Source organism: Coturnix japonica, chromosome 5, assembly GCF_054131305.1.
Source record: "Coturnix japonica strain WE chromosome 5, WE-NBRP24, whole genome shotgun sequence".
Taxonomy (NCBI): Eukaryota; Metazoa; Chordata; class Aves; order Galliformes; family Phasianidae; genus Coturnix; species Coturnix japonica.
The window spans coordinates 37,465,602-37,486,384 of record NC_140667.1 but is presented as its reverse complement, the minus strand read 5'-3'; the positions used below and the strand labels follow the sequence as shown (position 1 = coordinate 37,486,384).

General features: G+C 43.2%; 2 protein-coding genes across 3 annotated transcripts in view; one reads left to right on the top strand and one right to left on the bottom strand.

Annotated features, from left to right (window-relative positions):
- The window catches only part of ESRRB (estrogen related receptor beta), a 120,028-nt gene that overhangs the window by 26,859 nt on the left and 72,386 nt on the right, over window positions 1–20,783 (bottom strand). For both annotated transcript variants that reach the window (XM_085549237.1, XM_015865111.3), the window contains 2 exons: window positions 9,414–9,823; window positions 1,761–1,877 (listed from right to left, as the gene is read on the bottom strand). In XM_085549237.1, the coding sequence (XP_085405363.1) occupies window positions 1,761–1,877; window positions 9,414–9,823 (527 nt within the window). The remainder of the gene's footprint in view (window positions 1–1,760; window positions 1,878–9,413; window positions 9,824–20,783) is intronic.
- The window catches only part of LOC107315106 (uncharacterized), a 149,059-nt gene that overhangs the window by 115,727 nt on the left and 12,549 nt on the right, over window positions 1–20,783 (top strand). The gene's annotated exons all lie outside the window — the stretch shown is intronic.

The following is a 20,783-nucleotide window of genomic DNA, read 5'->3' as shown; positions in this document are numbered from 1 at the left end:
CTATATGAATAACCAAAGATGCTTCAGCACAAAAGCAGCCTTAAGAGTCAGATTTCAGTTTACAATGGGTTGTATCCCACAGGGTTCAAGAGGTCAGACACAGAACGGTGTGAATGAAACTATACTGTATGTCAGCCTGTCTCTGGTTCGGCAGGAGTTAACTGTTTTCACACAACTTGGTGGCTCAGCCACAGTTCAGACCCCACTCTGGACTGTATTAGACTCCTAGAACTGGGAGCAAAGGTTGCCTGGGCTGCAGTCAGACAGGCCAGCACTGGCTTCTGCTGCTCAGAGCTGCTGAGAGGCTCAACTGGTTGGATGGAGGACAGCAAAGACACAGGCAGCCAGCAAGCCTAGACTCATGCTGCTGCTCTGCAGAGAGACTGGAACCACATCATATTTTTACGGTTGTTTTACAGGATTCATATAAGCAGGCTCTCTCATAACCAATCTGCACTCCCACTAAAGCCAGCATCGCTAACATAGACTGGCATGTGAGTGCGCGGATATAACACTCCGCAGAACGACTACACACAGAAAAGCTGCTTTAATGGGGTTACTCTCTAAATCCCAAAGCAGGACCCTCCCTCCCAGCAGAAGATCAAGATCTTCCCAACTCAATAGCCTGCTGGGGAGGGATAGACTACACAAGACTGCATCTCCCCCCCTTGGTACCTGGTGTGCTCCAGCAGGAAGATACTTAACCACAGGAACTGTACATCCATCAAAGAGCAGGAGAGGTCTTAACATCTAATCTACATTCTTAACAAAACTGGCTGCCATCAACTTGCCTCTCAAGAAATGAGAGAGCACCAGCGCAAAGCAATACACACTCAAGTGACATTGTGCAATTCATCACTGGCTGCTAAAATGGTATGATCTGGAAGCATGCTGCAAGCTGGCATCTTGGCTCCAGCACATTGGCCTTGCGCAGACCACAGCTAGCTGTTGTTCCTTTTGGATAAACAGAGGGCACGGTTCTCTGCCAGGTACAGCAATGCAGAGGGTTACAAGTAGCTCTTCTCCTTCCTACCCCTCCTCCTCTTGCTGCCTCTTCCTGAGGGACCCAAAGGAAACAAAGCTTTAAAGCCAATCCATAAGAATGTGTTTAATTGCCACTGAATTCCCTGTGGTTCACCTTGAATGGACGAGGATTGGTGAGGCAGGGGGGAAGGGAGGAAAAGCAGCACAAGAAAAGCTGAACACTGCTTAGAGAACACTGAACAGATCAATAAGCTGAACAGGTTGAGCATGCAGGGCAGGCGACCCACAGCTCCCAGACAAACCTGTGCTCCTCACCATCTTCAGAAAGTCTCCTGAGTGGGAATATGGGCAGACCTTCAAGCACACTGTGCCATAGCTTTGCATTAACTCCATCCTTCCTTTTCTAAACCCAGCCAAACCAGTCATAATCAAGCAAGAACCTTTCCTTCCCCGTACTAAAAAATGACCTGGAGGGCAAGGAGAACAACACCCTTCAGTCTGGGGTTCTTTCAGGAAAAGAAACAGTTTGGCACAGCCTATTTCCAGTTATCTGCCCAATTCGCTATCATGTTGAAAGCAATATCCTAGCATTAGCATGCTGACTAGAACCACCCTCCTCTCTAGACTGCCCTCTTAGTCACGGCCCATCCTGACTCTTCTAAAAATCCTGTATAGAGATACCTTGGAAAAGCCAGAGAGCACAAATGTATAGCTATCCTAGGGGATCCTATTAGGCCTGGGGTTCCAGGTCAGGACAGACAGGAATTCTGTCTTACCTTCTTTCAGCATCCCCACTTTGAGGCATTTCATGAAGCGACAGGCTTGACAGGACTTGCGCCTCCGTTTTGTGATCTCACATTCATTGGTGGCTGGGCAGCTGTATTCAATATTCCCTGCAATCAAACACAGAGATGGTCACGCAGAGGCCATGTTCTCCTCACTGATACAGAGACAGGCTGAAGTGCCCAAATATTTCCGTAGCCATTGGTCTCTATGTTTGCTCACTCACTCACACACACAGACCACAGCTGGCTTGTGATAGATGGCTCTTTGAGAGTCCAGCACTACTTACTAGAGCTCATTTCAGAAAAAATCAACACTGCTGTATGTACTGGGAGAAACCTGCCCATCCAAGGGGCTGTCTCAAAGCTGTGTATTTTCAAAGCACATCATTAACTCTTAGGCTGCATCACTTACAACCCGTTCCCTGAAGTCCTGAGAGTGAGAGCAAATCTCACTTCACATCTGCCAGGTGGATGTCACCTGCCTTCCTTGCCTTGCTCTGGGTACCAGAGAGCTGGGAGATGGCATTTCCTCCTTTGCTTCCTCCTGTGGTGACATCTTACAGGTAGCAGGGAAGCAGTAACTGAGAAAATGTAAAATGCAAGATATCTACACAAATACCTTCAGTTTTACTTTAGTAGTCCTTATCTTTTCCTTGCAGAGCTAATCATTTCTTTCATTTATGATCACAACATCACCTCCAAGACAAAACAGGAAAAGAGGCATCCCAAATTTGTTTCTGCTTTTTATCACAAGCCAAGCACATAACTAAAACATGGAAGCAGGGGTCTGATACGAGGATGAAATGGATAGTACACTGAACGACCTGTAAAGCAGCAGTTATTTAGCCCTAGAAGATAACAAACAGAAACAGTTGTCTTCATCCTGCCATTCACAGTGAAGATGCTTCTGAAAAGGACTGTTCCATGTTTGCTGTGGAACAGGATGGGAAACCTAGTGTCGATAATGATACATTGACAGTGATAATGTATGCAAGGCAGTTTGGTTACCAGGTAAAACAGGCAGCTCCAAAAGGGATTTCTAAAACCTACAATCAGTTCAGAAGGATGGAAAGGTTGCTTTGGTGGTTCAGAGTAGGAAACTGAGAGTCAAGAGTTCACTCATGGCCGCAGGAAAGAGCACAGCTGGGAGCAGAGAGGGGACACAGCCTGGACTTTGTATTCCACCAGATAAGAAGGGAAGCTCCCAGTTCAGTAACACCAGGACAGAACACTTGATTTTGGATTCTAGTTCTGCAATGAACTTCTGTGTTCTTGTTCAAGACCCTTCTTTTCTCTGCATATATGCATACAGACTTGAGGGGTGGTGATCAGATCTTGGGACTAACTAAGCAGTCCGAAAGCCCACTGACAATCAGAGCTAAAAGAGAGCACAGATTCAAAAGGAAGAAAGCTCCATTTGATTTATCTCATTATGCTTAGTCCTTGCAGGGTGAAATCCCAGAAGCACACAGCCCCCCAGAGCATAAACATGCTAGTTACAAACCTGCCCTCTGCCTTGTCACAAGACCCACAACTTAACTCTAAGCTCCATTCACCTCATTCCTCACCACTGTTTCTTTGTGCCCAAAATGCAGCTTGTCTGCAAATAAATAAATAAATAAATAAAAAGAACACTGCACAAGTTGCTTCCATTCAGACTATATTTCGTCACTGTGCAGCATCTGAATTTCAATAGCTAGCAATGTATCAAGGTTCTCAGAGAGCTGGAAATTGAGATTCAGGCATGATCTCAAGGTAATAAACTCCTGATCCAGACACAGAGCTCCAGTGCCTTACAGATTCTTGAGTACTGAGGCTCTGATTTCAGGATCTGATACTTGCTGTGCCCTGCACAGGAAGGAATAGAGCAGGAACAAACCTGGAATAAAACTCCACCATAACCTCACTTTTGAAGGTCTTGCCTTAGTTTCAAAGCTCACCTTACACACCAAAACCAACACAAGAGTTTTGGAAAGCAAAATATTGCATGTTTTATGGTTTCAAGGCCAAAAATCTGTCTCCTAAGAAGAGCCACCAAGGGCACAGAGCCCTAACAGTAGCAGGAGGCAATGGCAGCCCTCTCTAGCAGTTCAGGGTCCCTCCACAGTGAGTCAAGCAGATCCCTCACCTTCTTCGTGTCTCCCCCTGACAAAGTACTGGAAATGGTCTATATAGCCTGTATCACAACTCAACTGTGAAAGCAGAGTTAAGTACTGGGTACCATATGTACCATGTAGGCACAATTTGAATATGCAGCTTTCAAAGGCACTCTGTACTGGGATCATGCCTGTTAAAGCATCAGACTGAAAGGGGGTGGCCACTGGGCCTGCTCCCCTTCCCATATGGCAACACAGCAGCCACCACACAGTGCTGGAGTTGTAGAGTTTGTGGGTATGCAAAAGTGAGAAAATACACCTAGCACCAGCGGAACATCCCTTTCAAGACATCTTATTGCCTGCACATTGGACACCTGCATACCCTTGCATACCCTTACGCATACCCTGTTCTCAGTCTCAAGGAAGAAATCACCAGCAACCATATCCTGCAGCCCTCTCTGCTGGGATGAATACTAGAGGGGAAGCCCGGTGTGCTCTCTACACACAAGAACTGGTACTAGGAGACACAAGACAGTGCTGCCAAGCTAAACAGACTTTTTTATCAAGCCCAAATGCGCCCAGTACTGAATGAACTGAAAGCTACAGCTGGGGGCAATACCTAACTGTTTGCAGGATGTCGCCAGGGAAGGCACTATCAGCATTACCCAGGCAGAATTCATCCAAGAAAATCTTGTCTCCAAACTTTGTAACAAAGTTCTCTGACTTTTTTTATTGTTTGTTCTCTCAATTTCTTTTATGGGTCCTGGGGCCAGCTGCCAGCACAGCGAGCTGCTTGCAGCTCCCTGTAATTTCTGTAAGTGCCCTATGATAAAGTGATGAGATTAACTCATCGGAATTCCAGCAGCCTCGCAGCGGCTGGCGGTCACACCATCAGCCTGGCTGCGGGCACTTGGAGAGTGCTCCCTCTTTGCTACAGAAGCTGGGGTGCAGAAAGGCCTCCATGCATACAAGAGTTCAGGCAGACAAGTCCTTATATGAGTATAAATTTGGGGCACATCTTCATGTGTTGTGGGTTTTAGATTATGTGACCTAGGAGAAAAAGTCAAGAAAATGGGATAATCTCGTAGACAAGGCCTTTCTTTGAACCACCACTTATTAGAAAATCATTCCTTGATTTAGGTAGTATTTACATTTGATCCAGAAAAACCTGCTAGGACCTCGCTGATGTCACTGCATAAGGTTAACCTAAAAAATGGCTTCAAAAAAACCAAGTGGCTGTTTTTTTTCAGATCAGAGTCTGGATTTGTTTTGAGCTTTTCTCTTGGAGGTCAAATCACTTCCTCTCTGAGCCCTGGTCTTCCCATCTGCAAAATGAAGTGAACTACCAAACCTGTCTTCTGGGGGGATCATGAGTCTTGATTCATTAGGGTCTAACTGCACTTTAAAGCCTTTAGATGAGAGATGCTAAGGAACAGCCAAGGACTATTTAAGTGACAGGTCATGTTTTTTATGCTGGAGAACTGCAGAATTACCCTATTTTCTGTAAAATAGGGACCTCTGACTGTTAAACAGTTTGGAACAAAATATTCAGTGCTCACATAATTGGAATACCTGAAAATTGCACACCAGAGCTTGGAGTCTCCTAGACGACCACAGCCTCTCTGGAAGGGGAGGATCTGGGAAGGGGAAGAATGACCCCCTGAGCTTGGGGAATGTGGTAACGTCACACAGCTCCTGCTCATGTTATGGACTGCTTCTCAAGGGAGATGAGCTCAGAATTAGTATAGCACTGAAAGCACAAGCTGCTCCCCCCCACTTAGTCAGATCCTGCCTACTCCACCTCATACAAGGAAGGAAACTCGGGGACAATCAAACAAAAAGAACCAGGAAAGTCTTCAGAGTTGAAGTCTTTTCAACTTCTTTCTGAAACAAACAAGCAAACAACTGACCCTCTTTTCTCCTTCTAGCTACCTCTGCATTCCTCTTCACCATTCTTTCCTTCTCCTCTTCCTTGCATGCTTCTTCCTGCTATACCTGCATTGCTGCATACCCGTCTCTCCTGCCCTCTGTTTCTTTGGTCAAGCTTTTCCTGAATTTCAGTGAAAAGCATAAATTTCAACATATTTTCTATTAAGTGCCAAGTTTTATTTGTTTAGGATAAAAAATTTTCTTTCACCCTTGGGATTTGATGCAACACACTGCAGTTATGACCAGCAGCGTGGTGCCACATGCTGGCTCAGTGGTGCCAGAGCGCTGAGAGGAATTCACAGGGAAATCCATCTTGCAGCCTTCCCAGCTCATGCATTTGTTGCCTTTTATCCTCTCTTTCTTTCCTTCTTTCTTTTTTTTTTCCCCTTCAAGAACTGCATTCAGAATATTGTAGGTTTAGCAGAGTTCCATCAAGCACTCAGCATAGTGCCTCCATGGTACAGCTGCAAGAGAAAGCAACTGACTTTTCAATTAGCCACTAGCTCTGGTGATCCCTTCATTTCAGGACTTGCAAACTTTTGTCCTTAATCTGTTTGGGTTTTGTTGGTTTTGGTTTGTTTGGGTTTTTTTGTAATCTCCAATTCCAAAGGCAAGCTGGTCATTTGGATGTCCATGAGATGAGATGAGCCCCAGGGCTCTCTACTGGCAGCACACAGCTATCTCTCACCTGACACAGTTTCTTGCAGCCACAGGTTTCTGACACAGAAGTATTAACCCACTGAAGTTTCAGAGAACAGATCCTTCTGCACAGAGCAATCTCTATGGATGCACTGAGGCAAAAATAAAACACTAAACTAACAGATTTGCAGAATTGGACTGCAGATGATTTTCTGAGTTCAAGTCCTAGAGCTAAGATAATAAATAGTACTCAGGCACTAGATCTTGGAAATACTGCACTTTTTCTTGCCATGCTACAGAAGTTTTTGGAAGGCTAAGACACTGTGTTTTTACTGTGAATTCCCATCTGAGAAATATGAGGACAGAGGGACATAACAGAGCCTGACTGCCACAGCCACTAATGCAGGGTCACAAACCTCCCTCCTGCATCTCAGAAGTTTTCTGCTGCTCTTGTGGAAGACTCTTCCACTCAGGAAGATGTGCAGACTCTCTCAGCAGCCATGCTGATCACTACAAATACAACCAGGAGGCCCTAAAAGACTATGGATTTTGTTTCGAGCCTGTTATAAATCCACGTAAATCTTCTGAGCTGCATTATCCACATTTTAAGCCCCTTAGTGGTGTAAGGACATCCTGGCACAGCAGCTGCATAGCTACATTCACTGAGTTTGAAATTTGAAAGACTCAAGTAGGGAATCCATGGATGCAGACACTGCCTGATAACCTGGCCATTCAGAAGAGGATGTTAAAGGTGTCTGCTCCATTCTCCTCAATATCAATTCTTCAACGTTCTGTTGTTTCACCTTATGGGTACGAGTTCCAAGCCCACAATAGACTGACTCTCAAAGATCAGAGAGGGAAATCTTAATTCAGGTTTATTTTGCTGAGCTTTAAGATTTTATATTAATGGGTCATTTTAGAAATAGCCTTAATTTCCACTATTTGAAAATGAAAAATAGATGAAGGGCAGTCATAGTCATGAATATGTTGAATAATAAGGGCAGTCATATGGTTACATAGCACTGTTATTAGTTTAATGTTCAGAAAAGCGAAACTATTTATCAGTTAGAACTGACAAAGCAACAGCTAATGACAGTGTATTGGATTGATTTGTCGTAAATTTGGATGAGAGGATTATGTAGGATTTCTATGGAATATGAATTTTATAAGTTTTTAATTCAGAAACATAACTTTCTTGTAACAGACCGATTTCATTTCACTTAACTAGTATGAAATTTTGCCTTCAAATCAGGCCAGTCTTAAGCAACAACAGTAGCACATTTCAAGATGCCCAGAGAAGCTGTGTGTGCCCCATCCTTGGGAGGTGTTCAGGTTGAGGCTGGATGGGGCTCTGGGCAGCCTGATCTGGTGGGCAGCCCTGCCCACGGCAGGGAGGTTGGAACTAAATGATCTTTAAGGTCCCTTTAACCTAAACCATTCTATAACTCTATGACCTCAGAGATACTCAACCATGTCCCTGCTGGCTTGCAGCCCAACTCCTTCCCATCAATCAAAAACAGTGAACTTCATGATATTGAGGGCAGCCTGGCCTCACCTGGTTGAAAGGAAGAGTAAATGGCAGAGCTGCCAGGCTCTGCCATACTCTAACTCAAAAAAACCCAAAAGTCTGTAAGTTGGGTGTAATACAGATGAAGAATGAATACCTTTTGGAAATGTTTTTCCCTCACTGTCTCTTGTATGCTGTACTTAAGCTTTTTCTCATGTATACACGCAGGGTTGAGTGGATACAGCATGCACTACAGCACCGCCCTAGGAATTCCACATTTTCTTGAGTCAACCAAACTGTGCAGCCCTATTACCTACCTAATCTAACCAGGCTCGACCTTCATCTCCACAGCTCACACTTGGCACAGCACACTGGGCTCTCCCACTAGTGGGAACTGATGTATTTTGGTGCCTCAGTCACTAACACAAGCTGATGACAGGGTGAGAGAAATCTCCACTTACTCTTTCCCCCCATCTGTTACATGTTAACAGGCAATCAATTAGGGAACCACAGAGAGAATATGGCTGTGCTGGGGAGTAGGGCTTCGAGGGAAGCACCCTCCCTTCCTAGGATGAAATTAGCTGATACAATACTAAGGCTGATTACAGGTTCTAGATACTGTTGCTCTAGATCATTTTCAACTTCTCAAAACTTCCTAGATTTCTTTTTCCTCTCTCCAGGTTAAGCCTATATTCCATTCTGCCACAGAGAAGTTCTTGTATTGCTCCCACGAGGGGTTAGGTTTTCAGTATTTTCCTGTATAAAGAGCCCCTAAGGGCTTTGCTTCAGAGTAATACCCTTTCCCTCCTTTATTACCCATATGTGCCAAAAAAACCCACAGGGAATGGGTCCAAGTGCTGGAGAAGGAATGGAGTCTGTGCTGACAGTCAGAAGTGCAACTAAAAGTCCAATTGCAGGAGATTCAGCAATGACAAATCACAGAAAGTCTGCCAGAATATAGGCCAATACTCTAGGGATGGACATCCTTTCCACACAGCATAATGGAAGAGGAAGACTCAGTGGGGCAGTACAGAATGATCATCTCCACAGCAGTGTAGTGGCAAGGAGATACATATGGAATTTACAAAAAATTAAACCAAAAATAGTCAGTTCTGTAGAGATCCATACTAATCTGCAACCTGTATTGCTCTGCTCACTCCAGAACTGAGCATTCATGGTGATGGAGTATTAAGTATGACTGGTCCAGACAATGGACAACAACAAAAAAGCCTCTGAGGATATCAGAGCTCACCTGTATGCACTCCTGCTTCAGCTATATTGTTGGACCTGTACACGTACACATCTGCAGCACGCCTTTGGCTCTCAGGACACAGACATATACCTTATATGTGAACTGTATTCGCAAGATCAGTGAGCTGCAATTTGTCTACATATATATGCACTGAGGTTATCAAAGTCATCTAAGGAATTTCTGATCATTGGTTAAGACTGACAAAAATTGGTGCACTGTACCTTGAATAGTCCTCTTGAAGAAGGCTTTACATGCCTCACAGGAAGCCACACCGTAATGGTACCCAGAAGCAATGTCCCCACACACCAGGCACAGCCGCTTGGGGATTGCATTAAGCATGTACTCGCACTTGGTGGGTGAATCCTCCATGATTGCACTGGCGCAGTCATCGTAACGCTTACGGCAGGACCCACCACCAATCCCGGCACCATTGAACATGGGCGGTGAGTCCAGGCCATTGGGGTGGCCACCCATGGCAATGCCGTAGCCACCGCTAGCATCGGAGGAGCCGCTTGGGCTGTGGTGGCTGATGGCGTCAATGCCAGATGATGGGCTGGAGGGCTCGGTCTTGATGAAGGACCCACAGCTGGAGGAGAGGTGCCGCTCCTCTGTGGCCATTCTGCCGAGCAGCCTGCAAAGAAAGAGCAAAGATGTTCAGTGGCCTCCTGGCTAAATGCAGCTCCAGGACAGTCAAAGGAGAGTCCTCCTTTCCCACCTCAGTCCAATTCCAGATGGCTTAGGCAGTCCAACACCACACAGGTACTTCTCCTCAGGGATACAACAGAAATCACTAAGAACCACTTGCCTACTTTCCACCAAATCACGCAGAGAAAGTCAAAGCTATTCACGTAGATCACAATTTCAGGCTGATAACAGGCTAGTACTCGGAAGGGGCATCAGTGCTGATGAGGCAGAAGCTACACAGAGCAGACAAACCCTGGGAAAGCAGAAAGAAATGAGCCTATCTGTGGCTGGCCAAATGAAAAAGATTCTCAGTTAATTCAGGACTCCCTGCCCTGGCTCTAAGCAGAGTACACAAGCACACCATGCAAGAAGGATCTGTTCAGAATGGATTTTCTCTTGTAATACAGAAATCTCTGTTATTTCCATGTTGGATTCACTCCTCCATTTCATTAACATCACTAAAACAGGAGCTCAGAAACTGAAAGAAACTGATCTGATCAAAAGCTTCATCCAGCTTAATTTTATATATCAATCTTCCTTTTGTTTACTAGCGTAAGACTTATGCATAGAAGGGCTTCTCTCAAATTTCCACTTCTTATATAGTCATGTGCTCTAAAGATGCAGGGATGGCATCTTTACCAAATTTGAAAGCTTTTATTATTATTAACTGCAGTCAAAGATAATTTTATTGTTCATATAAAAGTTCAGTCTTTTTTTAGAACACTGCTAATTCTGATGATATCATATGGAAATGAGCTCCAGGGATGACTTGTTCAGTCTATGAACAAAAAGCAACAACAACTGTCACTTCTATTGTGCATGCTGTATTTGCACCCGCCCAGGTTCTCTGGACATCTCCTAATTCTTCTTCTCATGACACACACTTTTGCTATGTTCTCTTAATTCAGCTTTTCATTATATATATAGAATTGTTCTTCATACGTTCACACAGAAGTTTTTGCAAACCTCAGATCTGTTTCATCATCCATCTCTGAATTTCATCTACTTTGGCTATTTCTGTTAAGCCCAGAAGAATTCAACGAGGTGACTCCTCAGTAGCATGAAACTGACATTACTCCACCACTTCACCAGCTGAAGGTCTAGACAGCAGTCAAGGCAGAAGTATGCCATCAATTACCTAGTGACGTTACCGTATTTTCAATGTTATTTTCAGCCCATTACTCATATAACTCCTTATATTTTTTTTGCTTTTTTTCCCCATCCCTTAACATTAATTTGTTATCATTTCTTTAACAGACAGTATCAGCAAGTTACTTACTGAGACTCTCAGATATTTTCAAGAGTTGCTGCAGTTAATTTACAACTCATTAAGACCTATGGAAAATCAAATTAATGCCTTCTGGAATGCAACACTGCAGCAGTCAACAGTGCACCTCACCTACCACTGTGCTGTCCATGCACCTGGCTCTATTACAATCCTCTGGAGTTCTTCACTCTTTCTTGATAATGTACTGTCATATGCAGTCTCATTGCTCACCCACTTCAAAGATCATTGATGCATGAATCAAACACCACAACATGGAACTTTCTGGCTCATTCTGAGCATTGACTTCCTCCTCTTTTCTGGGTACTATGCCTACTCTTTGTTTTGTCTCAGGCACTTTTAAATTGATATTAGTATTAACTTGAGAGGTCACATTTTCTCCACAGCAAGACAATTTGTCAACGGCTGTTAAGAAAACCTAAAAATATGCAACCAGGTCATTTTCCTGATGACACGTCCAAAGAATTTTGACTGCCTGGAGATGCTTAGGTTTCCTCTTGGAAGCTCCACTGGTTTAAAGTTACCACACCATGATCATGTGGGTAATTTCTATTTCGGTTTCAGCCTATTTACCTGGTATTTATGGCAACTCCTCCTGCCAAGAGGTCTGACCCATCAGGTGACAGGACAAAACATTTTGTGACACAGCAACACTGACGTGCATACGTTACATACATCATTTCTGTGTGTCTACTGATATGAACGTATCGGTCTGAGACACAACAGCTTTGCAGTTCTATGTCCTTATGATCTCATTTGACCCAAGTATCTCTTGATTTTCCTTTCTCTGTTTCATCGTCAGCGTTTGACCTCATCTCCCATCTCTAGGAATCGATCATACAAGTCCATTATTTGGCAAGATGGTTGACCTTGAGACTATGGGCAGGCATCTCACGTTCCTGGGCTGCTTTGCCAGGTGTTACTTGAGAGGGATCAAGAGTTTAGACCCATTCAGAGACAGTGTGATGAGTTGATGAATCCCCATGCTTTGCCCAGAAAAGCAGAAAGCAAAGCAAAAAGCTGCTGTGCTGGCCACATTCTGGAACCTTTCCCTACCTGAGAGGTACAAATCTAATAAAAACTTGAAAATCACCAGACATAGAAACATGAGATTAAGATCAAACTGGAAGGCAAGACCACCACAAAAAACGTTTCTGTGCTGAGGAACTCCTCAGTAAAAGGAGCTGAAGTGGCGGTGTTAAGGGCAGACAGAGGACAACACTATGAAAAAGGTATGACAAGGAGGTAAACTGAACTGTCAGATTCAGTCAGGTAAGTTCAAATCCCAGCTTCTGCCTCTTAAAAAGCCCAGAATTCACTGACTGGGAAGAAATGAAGGAGCAACAAACAAGATTTTGAGCTGTATTAGGAAAGATACTGAAAACTGGGAGTAGAAGGACTTCAGAGAATTAAGGTTAAACAGAGGTGACAGAAGAACTCTGCGTCTGTGCTCATATCTACTCCAACTAGGGCATAACATTTCACATTCTTCATGTCAGCCATGTATGAAACAGACTCAGCCTGGTACACCTCTTCGTCCTAACGGCACCCTTTACAAATCCTGCGTCAAACCTGAATATGGAACACAAAGCTACTACTGCCGTGACTTGTTGTCAGAGCATGAGGTTGTTCACTATTTCAGATTTGAAAGTATTTTTGGAAGTCCTGTCTACCATATTACTAAATGTAATCACTACTTCAAGGACAAGATCCCATAGTGGAGTTTACCTAGGAGCACTGCTCTCCCAGGCCATCATAAACAAGGGAATCACAAAAAGGAAGGGATGTTTGTTTGCAAACACTTCTCAGAACTGCTGTCGTAGGTCCAGACCTTACTGTTTTAAAAAACATCTTAGTTCTGAACTGACAGACCTGAAGACTAGCACTGTTTTGACACCATCAAGTTATGGGAATCTGGGTTTACCCTGTACAGATTCAGTGAAGTGTTTCTGTCCACTAGGAAAAAAATAAGAGAGAAAAAGGTGAGATCAGTCTCCTGGGACCAACTCACTTCTTGACTCACAACCTCAGTTATGGAGGCTACCATGCAGTGACTGCCTGGTGGTCTATCAAATACAGCAACAAAACCTACATCCTTACAGTGAAGGATGCTCCTTTTCCTCTGAGTGAGACAGTAACACATAGCAAGTTCTGGTTAGGTTTGAACAAGAGCTTTACGACAAAAAGCCCTCAGCACCAAAACAGACCAAAAACCATAGCTACGTGTATCCACTCATTCCAGAGGCTTTTCTTTTGTGTCCTCTGGTACAACTTGCATAGTTGACTAATGGGCAGTAGGTAGACACTGAGTTAAGCCTCTCCAGCTCTGACTTTCTACAAGTCCCACAGGGATCCCATCTTGATTTTTAAGCAGACTCAGTGTGTCCCCTGGCAAGAAAAGAAACATCTTGAACTTCAAGAACAGTTAAACATCTTTTTGCAAAGAGTTCAAAGTGATGAACAGCCATTTTGCTCAGCTCTAGTTACCTTAATAGGAAAGTAAAAGGAGAGAGAGATGATCCAACTCTCCTTCGTGCTGGCACAGGAAACTCCGTTACTATTTCTGTGCCCATGTAACAAGCTTAGAGGTTCTAAACATTTCATTCTTTTCACCTTTCCTCATCATAGGTCATTCCCTCTAATCTCTTTAGCATCTTTGTGGCCTTTCTCTGGACTCATTCCAGCTTACTTGGGTCTTGCAGCAAGGTGCCCCGAGCAGCACACTAAAAGATGCCATGGCACTACAGGGGAGAGACTGCCCAGAAAGTGCACAGTCAGGCAGACTTACAGGCCAGCCATACGTAGCTTCACTAGCCATTAACAGGCACACCAGCTCACATCATTGCACACCCACTGTCCCACCAGGAGCTCTCAGAGCTTAAGCTGCTTTGCCATCTTGCTGTGCACAGTCTGAAATTTGGATTCTTCTTATTCTAAAGTAGATCCGATATCATCTTTAAAACACACACCACTAATAGCTACTTGTTTTATCAGAGCCAAAGCCTTTTAATAATGCGCATTTTTTCAGCCTAGACCCTTTTCCTTTTTTAATGCTGTTTTGTTTCTAATATCTTTCGGTTGTGTCAACTGTAAATTTAAGAACTCTATCTTTTAATATTTTCTTTCAAGTCACCAATGAATATTTAAAGCCAAAACATCACCCTTTTGGACACCATCTTTGCAGGAGGACCAGAAGAATGTCTATAACCCTTCTGTTTATACTCTGTCAGCTAATCCATGATTCATTTCACAGGATTTGTATCAAAACTAATTTGATCTAATTTCCCTAATAAGATCTTACACAGCTTTGTGTCAAAAGCTTGTGCGTGGTCCAGTGACAGTCTATCCACCGCTTTCTTTTTGCCCACTAATTACCTAATTGTATCAGGAAAGGTTATTGTCTGACTACTCTTGTTTCATAAACCCACTGCTGTTTATCACTGATGATGTCGTTAGCCTCTGAGTGCACACAACTGCTGTCAGGCAAGTATGCTCTGATCTCAGTGATCCTGGATGTAAATATGCAGGTTTAGATCAAGCCAAGATTGCACTTGAGGTGCTCCCATGCCTCTGGAGTTATCTCTTCTGAGCAGTGATGTTGATTTCATATTAGAAATCTCTCCAGTTCTTCTTCATCCCTTTACCCTTTGCCACTTCTCTACAATGCTTATTGCACATTTTCTGAGGGTTTTATTATCAAAGTTCTAGATATGGAAATGACATCAGTATTTTCTAACTACAAGCCTTCACTTGCCTCAAGAGACAAGGAAGACCCAGATGTGGGTCACGGCTGCTTTCAGGACAGCTGGAACAATATCTGTTGCTGTTACCAAAAGTAGCTTTCCCCTCTCAATCGGATTCTCTATCAGCCAACACACCCAGAATTCGGTAACTTAATTGCACCTGAGCAGCTCCAAGTGTTGATGCAAATCCAAGTATCTGACCCTGCATGTTCTCCATGCAGCGCTCCCTAATCCAAATAGGAGCTAGGGAAGTTTAAAAGCATTACTGCTGATGTTCTCTAGTGGATGATCTCAGTACATGATCTTCAACAGGAAAAGCAAGGTTATCTCAGTGCTCTACTTGTTGCTAGAAGGAAGGTAGGAATGAGCATCAGAAGTTCTGCCATGTAGGCCAGTCCTTTTGCCAGTATTTTCTGATGAAATCACATAGCCACCAACACAGCACACTGGAGATTTCTAACATTAACCCTGAAATTGTCATTAAGACAAATCTGAAAAATCTACAATTCTGTGATTCTGTGAAATATATCTGTGTAGTAAGTATGAACATGGGTAATGAGTGAGCAAGTGGACACCCTCTCATAAATTCCTCAGAACAAAACTTGCCCTCCCACCCCTAGATATAAGGAACAAGGCAAAGGTCAGAAATGGGCTTTTTTGGTGGTTCTCACAGGTGGACATAGGCTCCAAACAGAATTATATTATGAAAAGTCCTGCAATCTACCATAAAATCAAAAGCTCCTGCAGGCAATGTGCCTGCACAGCTTGCAACTACCAGGTGCTTTATGGCTGTGTTTGTGGTTCCATGCATTAGTCCTGAAGGTCACAACTGGGGAGTCCTTACCGTGAATTCAAGCTTTATTGAAAAAACCTCAGAAGGCTGCCACTATAAATCTGCTCACTTTACATCCCAACCTGCAACAAAAACCATCCTTTGGATTGCACTGCCATTTTTATACCAACCATGGAAATCTAAAGACTCTTCAATAAGCAGAAACACCAACAATTAAAGTTTAAAAATTCCAACCTTTCCATTGTTACAGGCCTATTTTTACTATCAGTATTTATTAGCCCAAATGACAAACTTACACTGCATATGTGAGATGTGCATATCATGCCATTTGGGCAAGACAGACTCTGTGTCCTCTGTGGGCCATATGAGAGAGCTTCACATCTCAAAGCTGGCTGACAAGCCCTAGATCAGCTCCTCAAACACTCACCACAACCCCAGGAAGAAGCCAAATTTTGTCAGGTGGCTTTTTTTAGATGCAGAAGCAAATTACATTTTCCAAGTGGCAGGCTAGACATGACAGCTGCAATAATAACCTGAGTAATTACTGGGTGCAGGCACAAGGTGTTCATACCACAGGCCAAGTGGCTCCCACCTGTGGGCTCCACTTGCACCATAGACGGCTCATGCATGGCCCTGGCTCTTGGCCTCACATGTACTGTTGGGGGAAAGGCCTGTTCTGCCCTGCTGCTCCATTTGAACCTCAAATGAGAAGAACATTATCTAGAGACACTGCCTTATCCTTCTTGATAGATCTTTTCTATAAAACAGTCTGAGAATAATGGGATCTTCTAACGTGTCACATCTGTGCAGTAGGTAACTGTGGATAAGTCAGCCTTAATTGCCATGGTCCAGGGAGCTGTTTTGGGAATATTCTATCACACAGGAACATATCCTGAACCCAGGGCAAACTTTATTTCTCTCTGGAGGCAAAAGCCTGGGTACTGCATGGGTGACAGGCTTAATTACCAAGTTGGGTGCCAGATCATAAACAGAAATTGCCAAGATAACAGTACCTAGGTTTCACTCACATCATAGCTTTTTGCTTTGCTATACAGGATAAGACAGTCATAACCTCATATCAACCTAAATATGATTTCTAGTTGTGCGTGCTAGCAGCAGCTCCCTTTGGCTTGCATAGACTATGTTGCTATTTTGCAAGGTATGGCAAGACCCAGAAATACTCTCTGCAAAGTATTCAACCCTAGTATAGCCACACAATAAATACTACATACTTGCCTTCAGAACAAACACAAATCATAGCTTAGCAAAACATTGATGAGTTTGGTGGAGTGGATGGCACTGCGTGACTTCTACTCCACAGCATGAACGCCAGCAACAACACAAGGTGCAATTGTCAGCATTTTGTTATAAATGCAGTACACCATCCTAACTCTAATTGCAATCTTTTCTGTTGCTTCTGGCTCTGCTGGTCATCTGGAGCTGGCTTATTCTGTACAAATGCATCACACTTGGCTCGCCTTTTAAACTCGCTCTGAAGAGAAATGCATTTTTAAATTTGCTTTGTGATTTGAGGTCAGGCAGAGAATTTTTGAGTCAGGAGGCTGAAGCACCTGAAAGGTAAATATGACAGGTAGCCAACAAAGTGCTACAGCTCTTCAGCTACAAGAGTCTACCTAAAGACCTGTCTCCAGTGGTCAGCCCTGAGATGAACTGCATTATACGAGATCTCCTGAAGTGAGCTGTGGGCATGAGACAGTTCTGCCACATAGACTGGAAGAAGAGATCCCTTGCACAGGAGTAAGCAAAGGAGTTCCAAGCTGGGTTCTTTTGCTAGATACGGAGATGGAGGACAGCAAGTGCACATACTTTGGCTCTTATACAAATAGCATTTGCCTGTCTAATGCCCAGAAGACGTTTTTATCCCTTCAACCCATTGTATAACCAGAGCACAGTTACATACCTGCTCCACTCCAAGTTACTCACACTGATGAAAGCCACCACAGCAAACTCGTCTGGAGGCTGCTTAATAAATAAAAAGCTTTCTTATGGGCAGAAGACATTATGGATTTCCTGCTAACCTTCATCTCTCTTCTCCTTCTTGTAATTTCTCTTCACACTTAAGACAACACTCTTGTTAGTTATTTGTAAGAAGTATTACACAGATGAAGTGACAATTAATCTGGAGGTGTAGCATATATTATCAGTTCACTCTCTTATTAACACATCGCCTTTCAAAGGTACCTTGCCCTATGGTATACTAATGGCCGTCCCTTCAGAGTGAATTGTTTTAGCACTTGAACTAATGCTTCTGGCTTACACTTACTGTTGATACCACTATGAAACAAGGATCAAGATTTACTTGCCATTCACTGTTTATCTAAGTTCCACCATCACCCCTTCTTCCCCCTGCTGTCATTTCTATATTTCACATTTCCAGGCTGTCTGTAATACAGACAATTCATCTAATATTTCCACATTTGGAAGATTGCTCACACCAGTTCAACATTTTTGCTTGCCTATGGCGAAGGCAGATACAGTAATCCCTGTTGAAACGCTCAGCTAGACCTTCATTTATTCTTGAATGTTTCTTTACACCTTGTCTATCTAGGGCACTTCTAATCTATATCTCTCTTAGTAACTTCAGTGTCCTTCAGACACTAGTGAATGATACTCATACAACAACATATTCAGTACAGCACTTCAAATACTCGTACGTCAGAATTTTGCTTTCACCTTTTCAGCTGAGCAAGGAAAGGAAAACCTCCACAAGAGTCATTCATGTCACATTCATTTTTGCATCCTGGCTTGATCCATTCGTCTCATCTCACATACATCTCTTTTTTCACTCACTACCATCTTTACATTTCTGACAGAAAACTGCCACCAGCGCAAATTCCTCAGTCTGCACTTCCTTGTATTTCAAGATACTTACTGAAGGCACTCCTCTCTTCAGCTTTGCCTACAATTCATGATGAAAAACAGCAGAAAATAAAAAGACAGAAGTACTGTTAAATTCCAGCAAGAGTTTCGGAAAGGATTTAAGATGGGAGCTACCTGCCTACCAAGGACATCGTCCTAGAAGAAAATGTGAAGAAGGGCTACAGAATTAACACTTCTTCTGAATATGCGAAGTTTATTCGGACAAAATCTGAACTTGTGTGTTCTCCAGTCTGGAGGCATTCAGGAATTCTCTGACTTCGAGTGATTGTTAATTTTTGGGGGGAATTTTTCTTACTTCTCAACACTTAAAGCTGTGGCAGGACTCTGCCTTCTTCTCCCATCCCAACTAGATTGGACAGATGGGCTTTGCCTAGATTCCACCTGTAGCTCTTAAAGAAATCTATAATTAAGTGGCTCACCACTAGAAACGTTACTCAAAACTAGATGGACCCTGAAAAAACTAAATAAAATTAGTTTCATATACATTAGAGCATGGAGAATAACAACAGCCAATTACTGCTTCTCAATTTGAACTTTTTTTCTAAATCCCTGGCTCTCCTGGGAGCATTTCTAAGATGATACAGAAGCAAAGCAAGGTAACAGTGTGAGAGCAAACACTGAATCTGGTACAGGGAAGCTGTCCCAGAACCATTAAAAGAGTGGAAGTGGGAGTGGGTAGAGACAAGAGAACTGTGTGGGGGTAAGGGCAGGCAAGAGACTCATGCTACAAACTGGAGCCTCAATATGGCACAGAACAGAGAATAGGATTACAGAAGAGAGCCCATTGTGGCTAACAGACACCACAGGTCTGGGGAGATCCTTCTGCACACCTTAGTCTACCGAAACAGACAGGATTATCATTACCTACCTATTTAAGATATCCCCAAGGTTCACTTTTGCTGAGACTTTAAAACCCCACCACTGGTAGGTATTCAGCAGATTTTCTACAACACTCTAAGTAGCTCGTTGTGGCTGACCCAAATTCCAGCCTTGAGCCCTAATGACTTGTTTAAATCCACTTCGTTCATCCATCGTTCAGACTGTCCCCATTTCCTTCCAGTCCACTTGACCCTCAGACCCCATGATGTCCTGCTTATCTGCCAGAACCAAGAGATAAGACCACCACAGGCAACAAACCCCTCTGCAGACAAAAGTTGTGTAATGGAACAAGCACATGCTTCACTTTCACCATCACTCTGGCTTATGTTGCACATTCTTTAATCTTGAAACCAACAAAAACTTCCACCCAAAACAAATTCTGCACCTAAATTCACTAAATTCTCCACATTTTCCTTACAAATTAACAACACTGAGTGTACAACTAAATACTGTTAAAAAAAATAATTATCAAGTGTTCCTTCCTATTATGAAGAATAAATCTCCTCATCCTAGAAAATTTTCACTTTTCCTTCTTCATATTTTGGAATGTGAAAAAAAAAAAAAATAAAAGCCAGCTGTGAGATCTTTGACCTCAGTTTTACCTTCTGGTCTCATTCTTTACAGTGTCCCTACTAATGGGCAAACAGAGGCCAAGACACACAGTAACACAGGCAGATGGACAGCTAGGCACCTACAAAGATTTGCAGCTGCTTCTGCACTTTCACACTATACTTTTCTGAGATAGGCTTTATTCAGTAGGGAACCTGTGTATGCAAGCTGTATGTACACACAAATTTATCACACAAATATACACAACCCCATTCCTCACCTTCAGACATCCCTCCTTTCCTCATTATGTGGATGAACCTAGGTACCATTCCAGTAGATTCACTACAGAAGCCAAACTATGACCTCATATTTTCAGATCATCACAGTGAGCATTTGGATCTTTACAGGAAATACAGTGCAATAAAGCAAAAGAAAAAAAAAATTAAATCAAATTAAAATACATAAATTAGTAAAAACAAACAAATAAAAATCACTGCCTAACAGGGCTACACCACCTGCAGCTTGCACTCTGACCATGGCTCTATGTCTAAGAGAGCATGAGAGGGAAAAGCCTGCATATGGTTTTACATATGTCTGCACTCTGTCTCATTTAGTATTTGAGCACTCTTTGTTATCTGTCCAAAGGTCTGGAGCCCTTCACAGACACACCTCAGAGGGGGCTGCCCTCTTCAAGGAAGGGACGGAAAAAGAAGCAAGTTTCAGCAACCCCCGGCCTGGGGTGACCCAGCCCACCCTG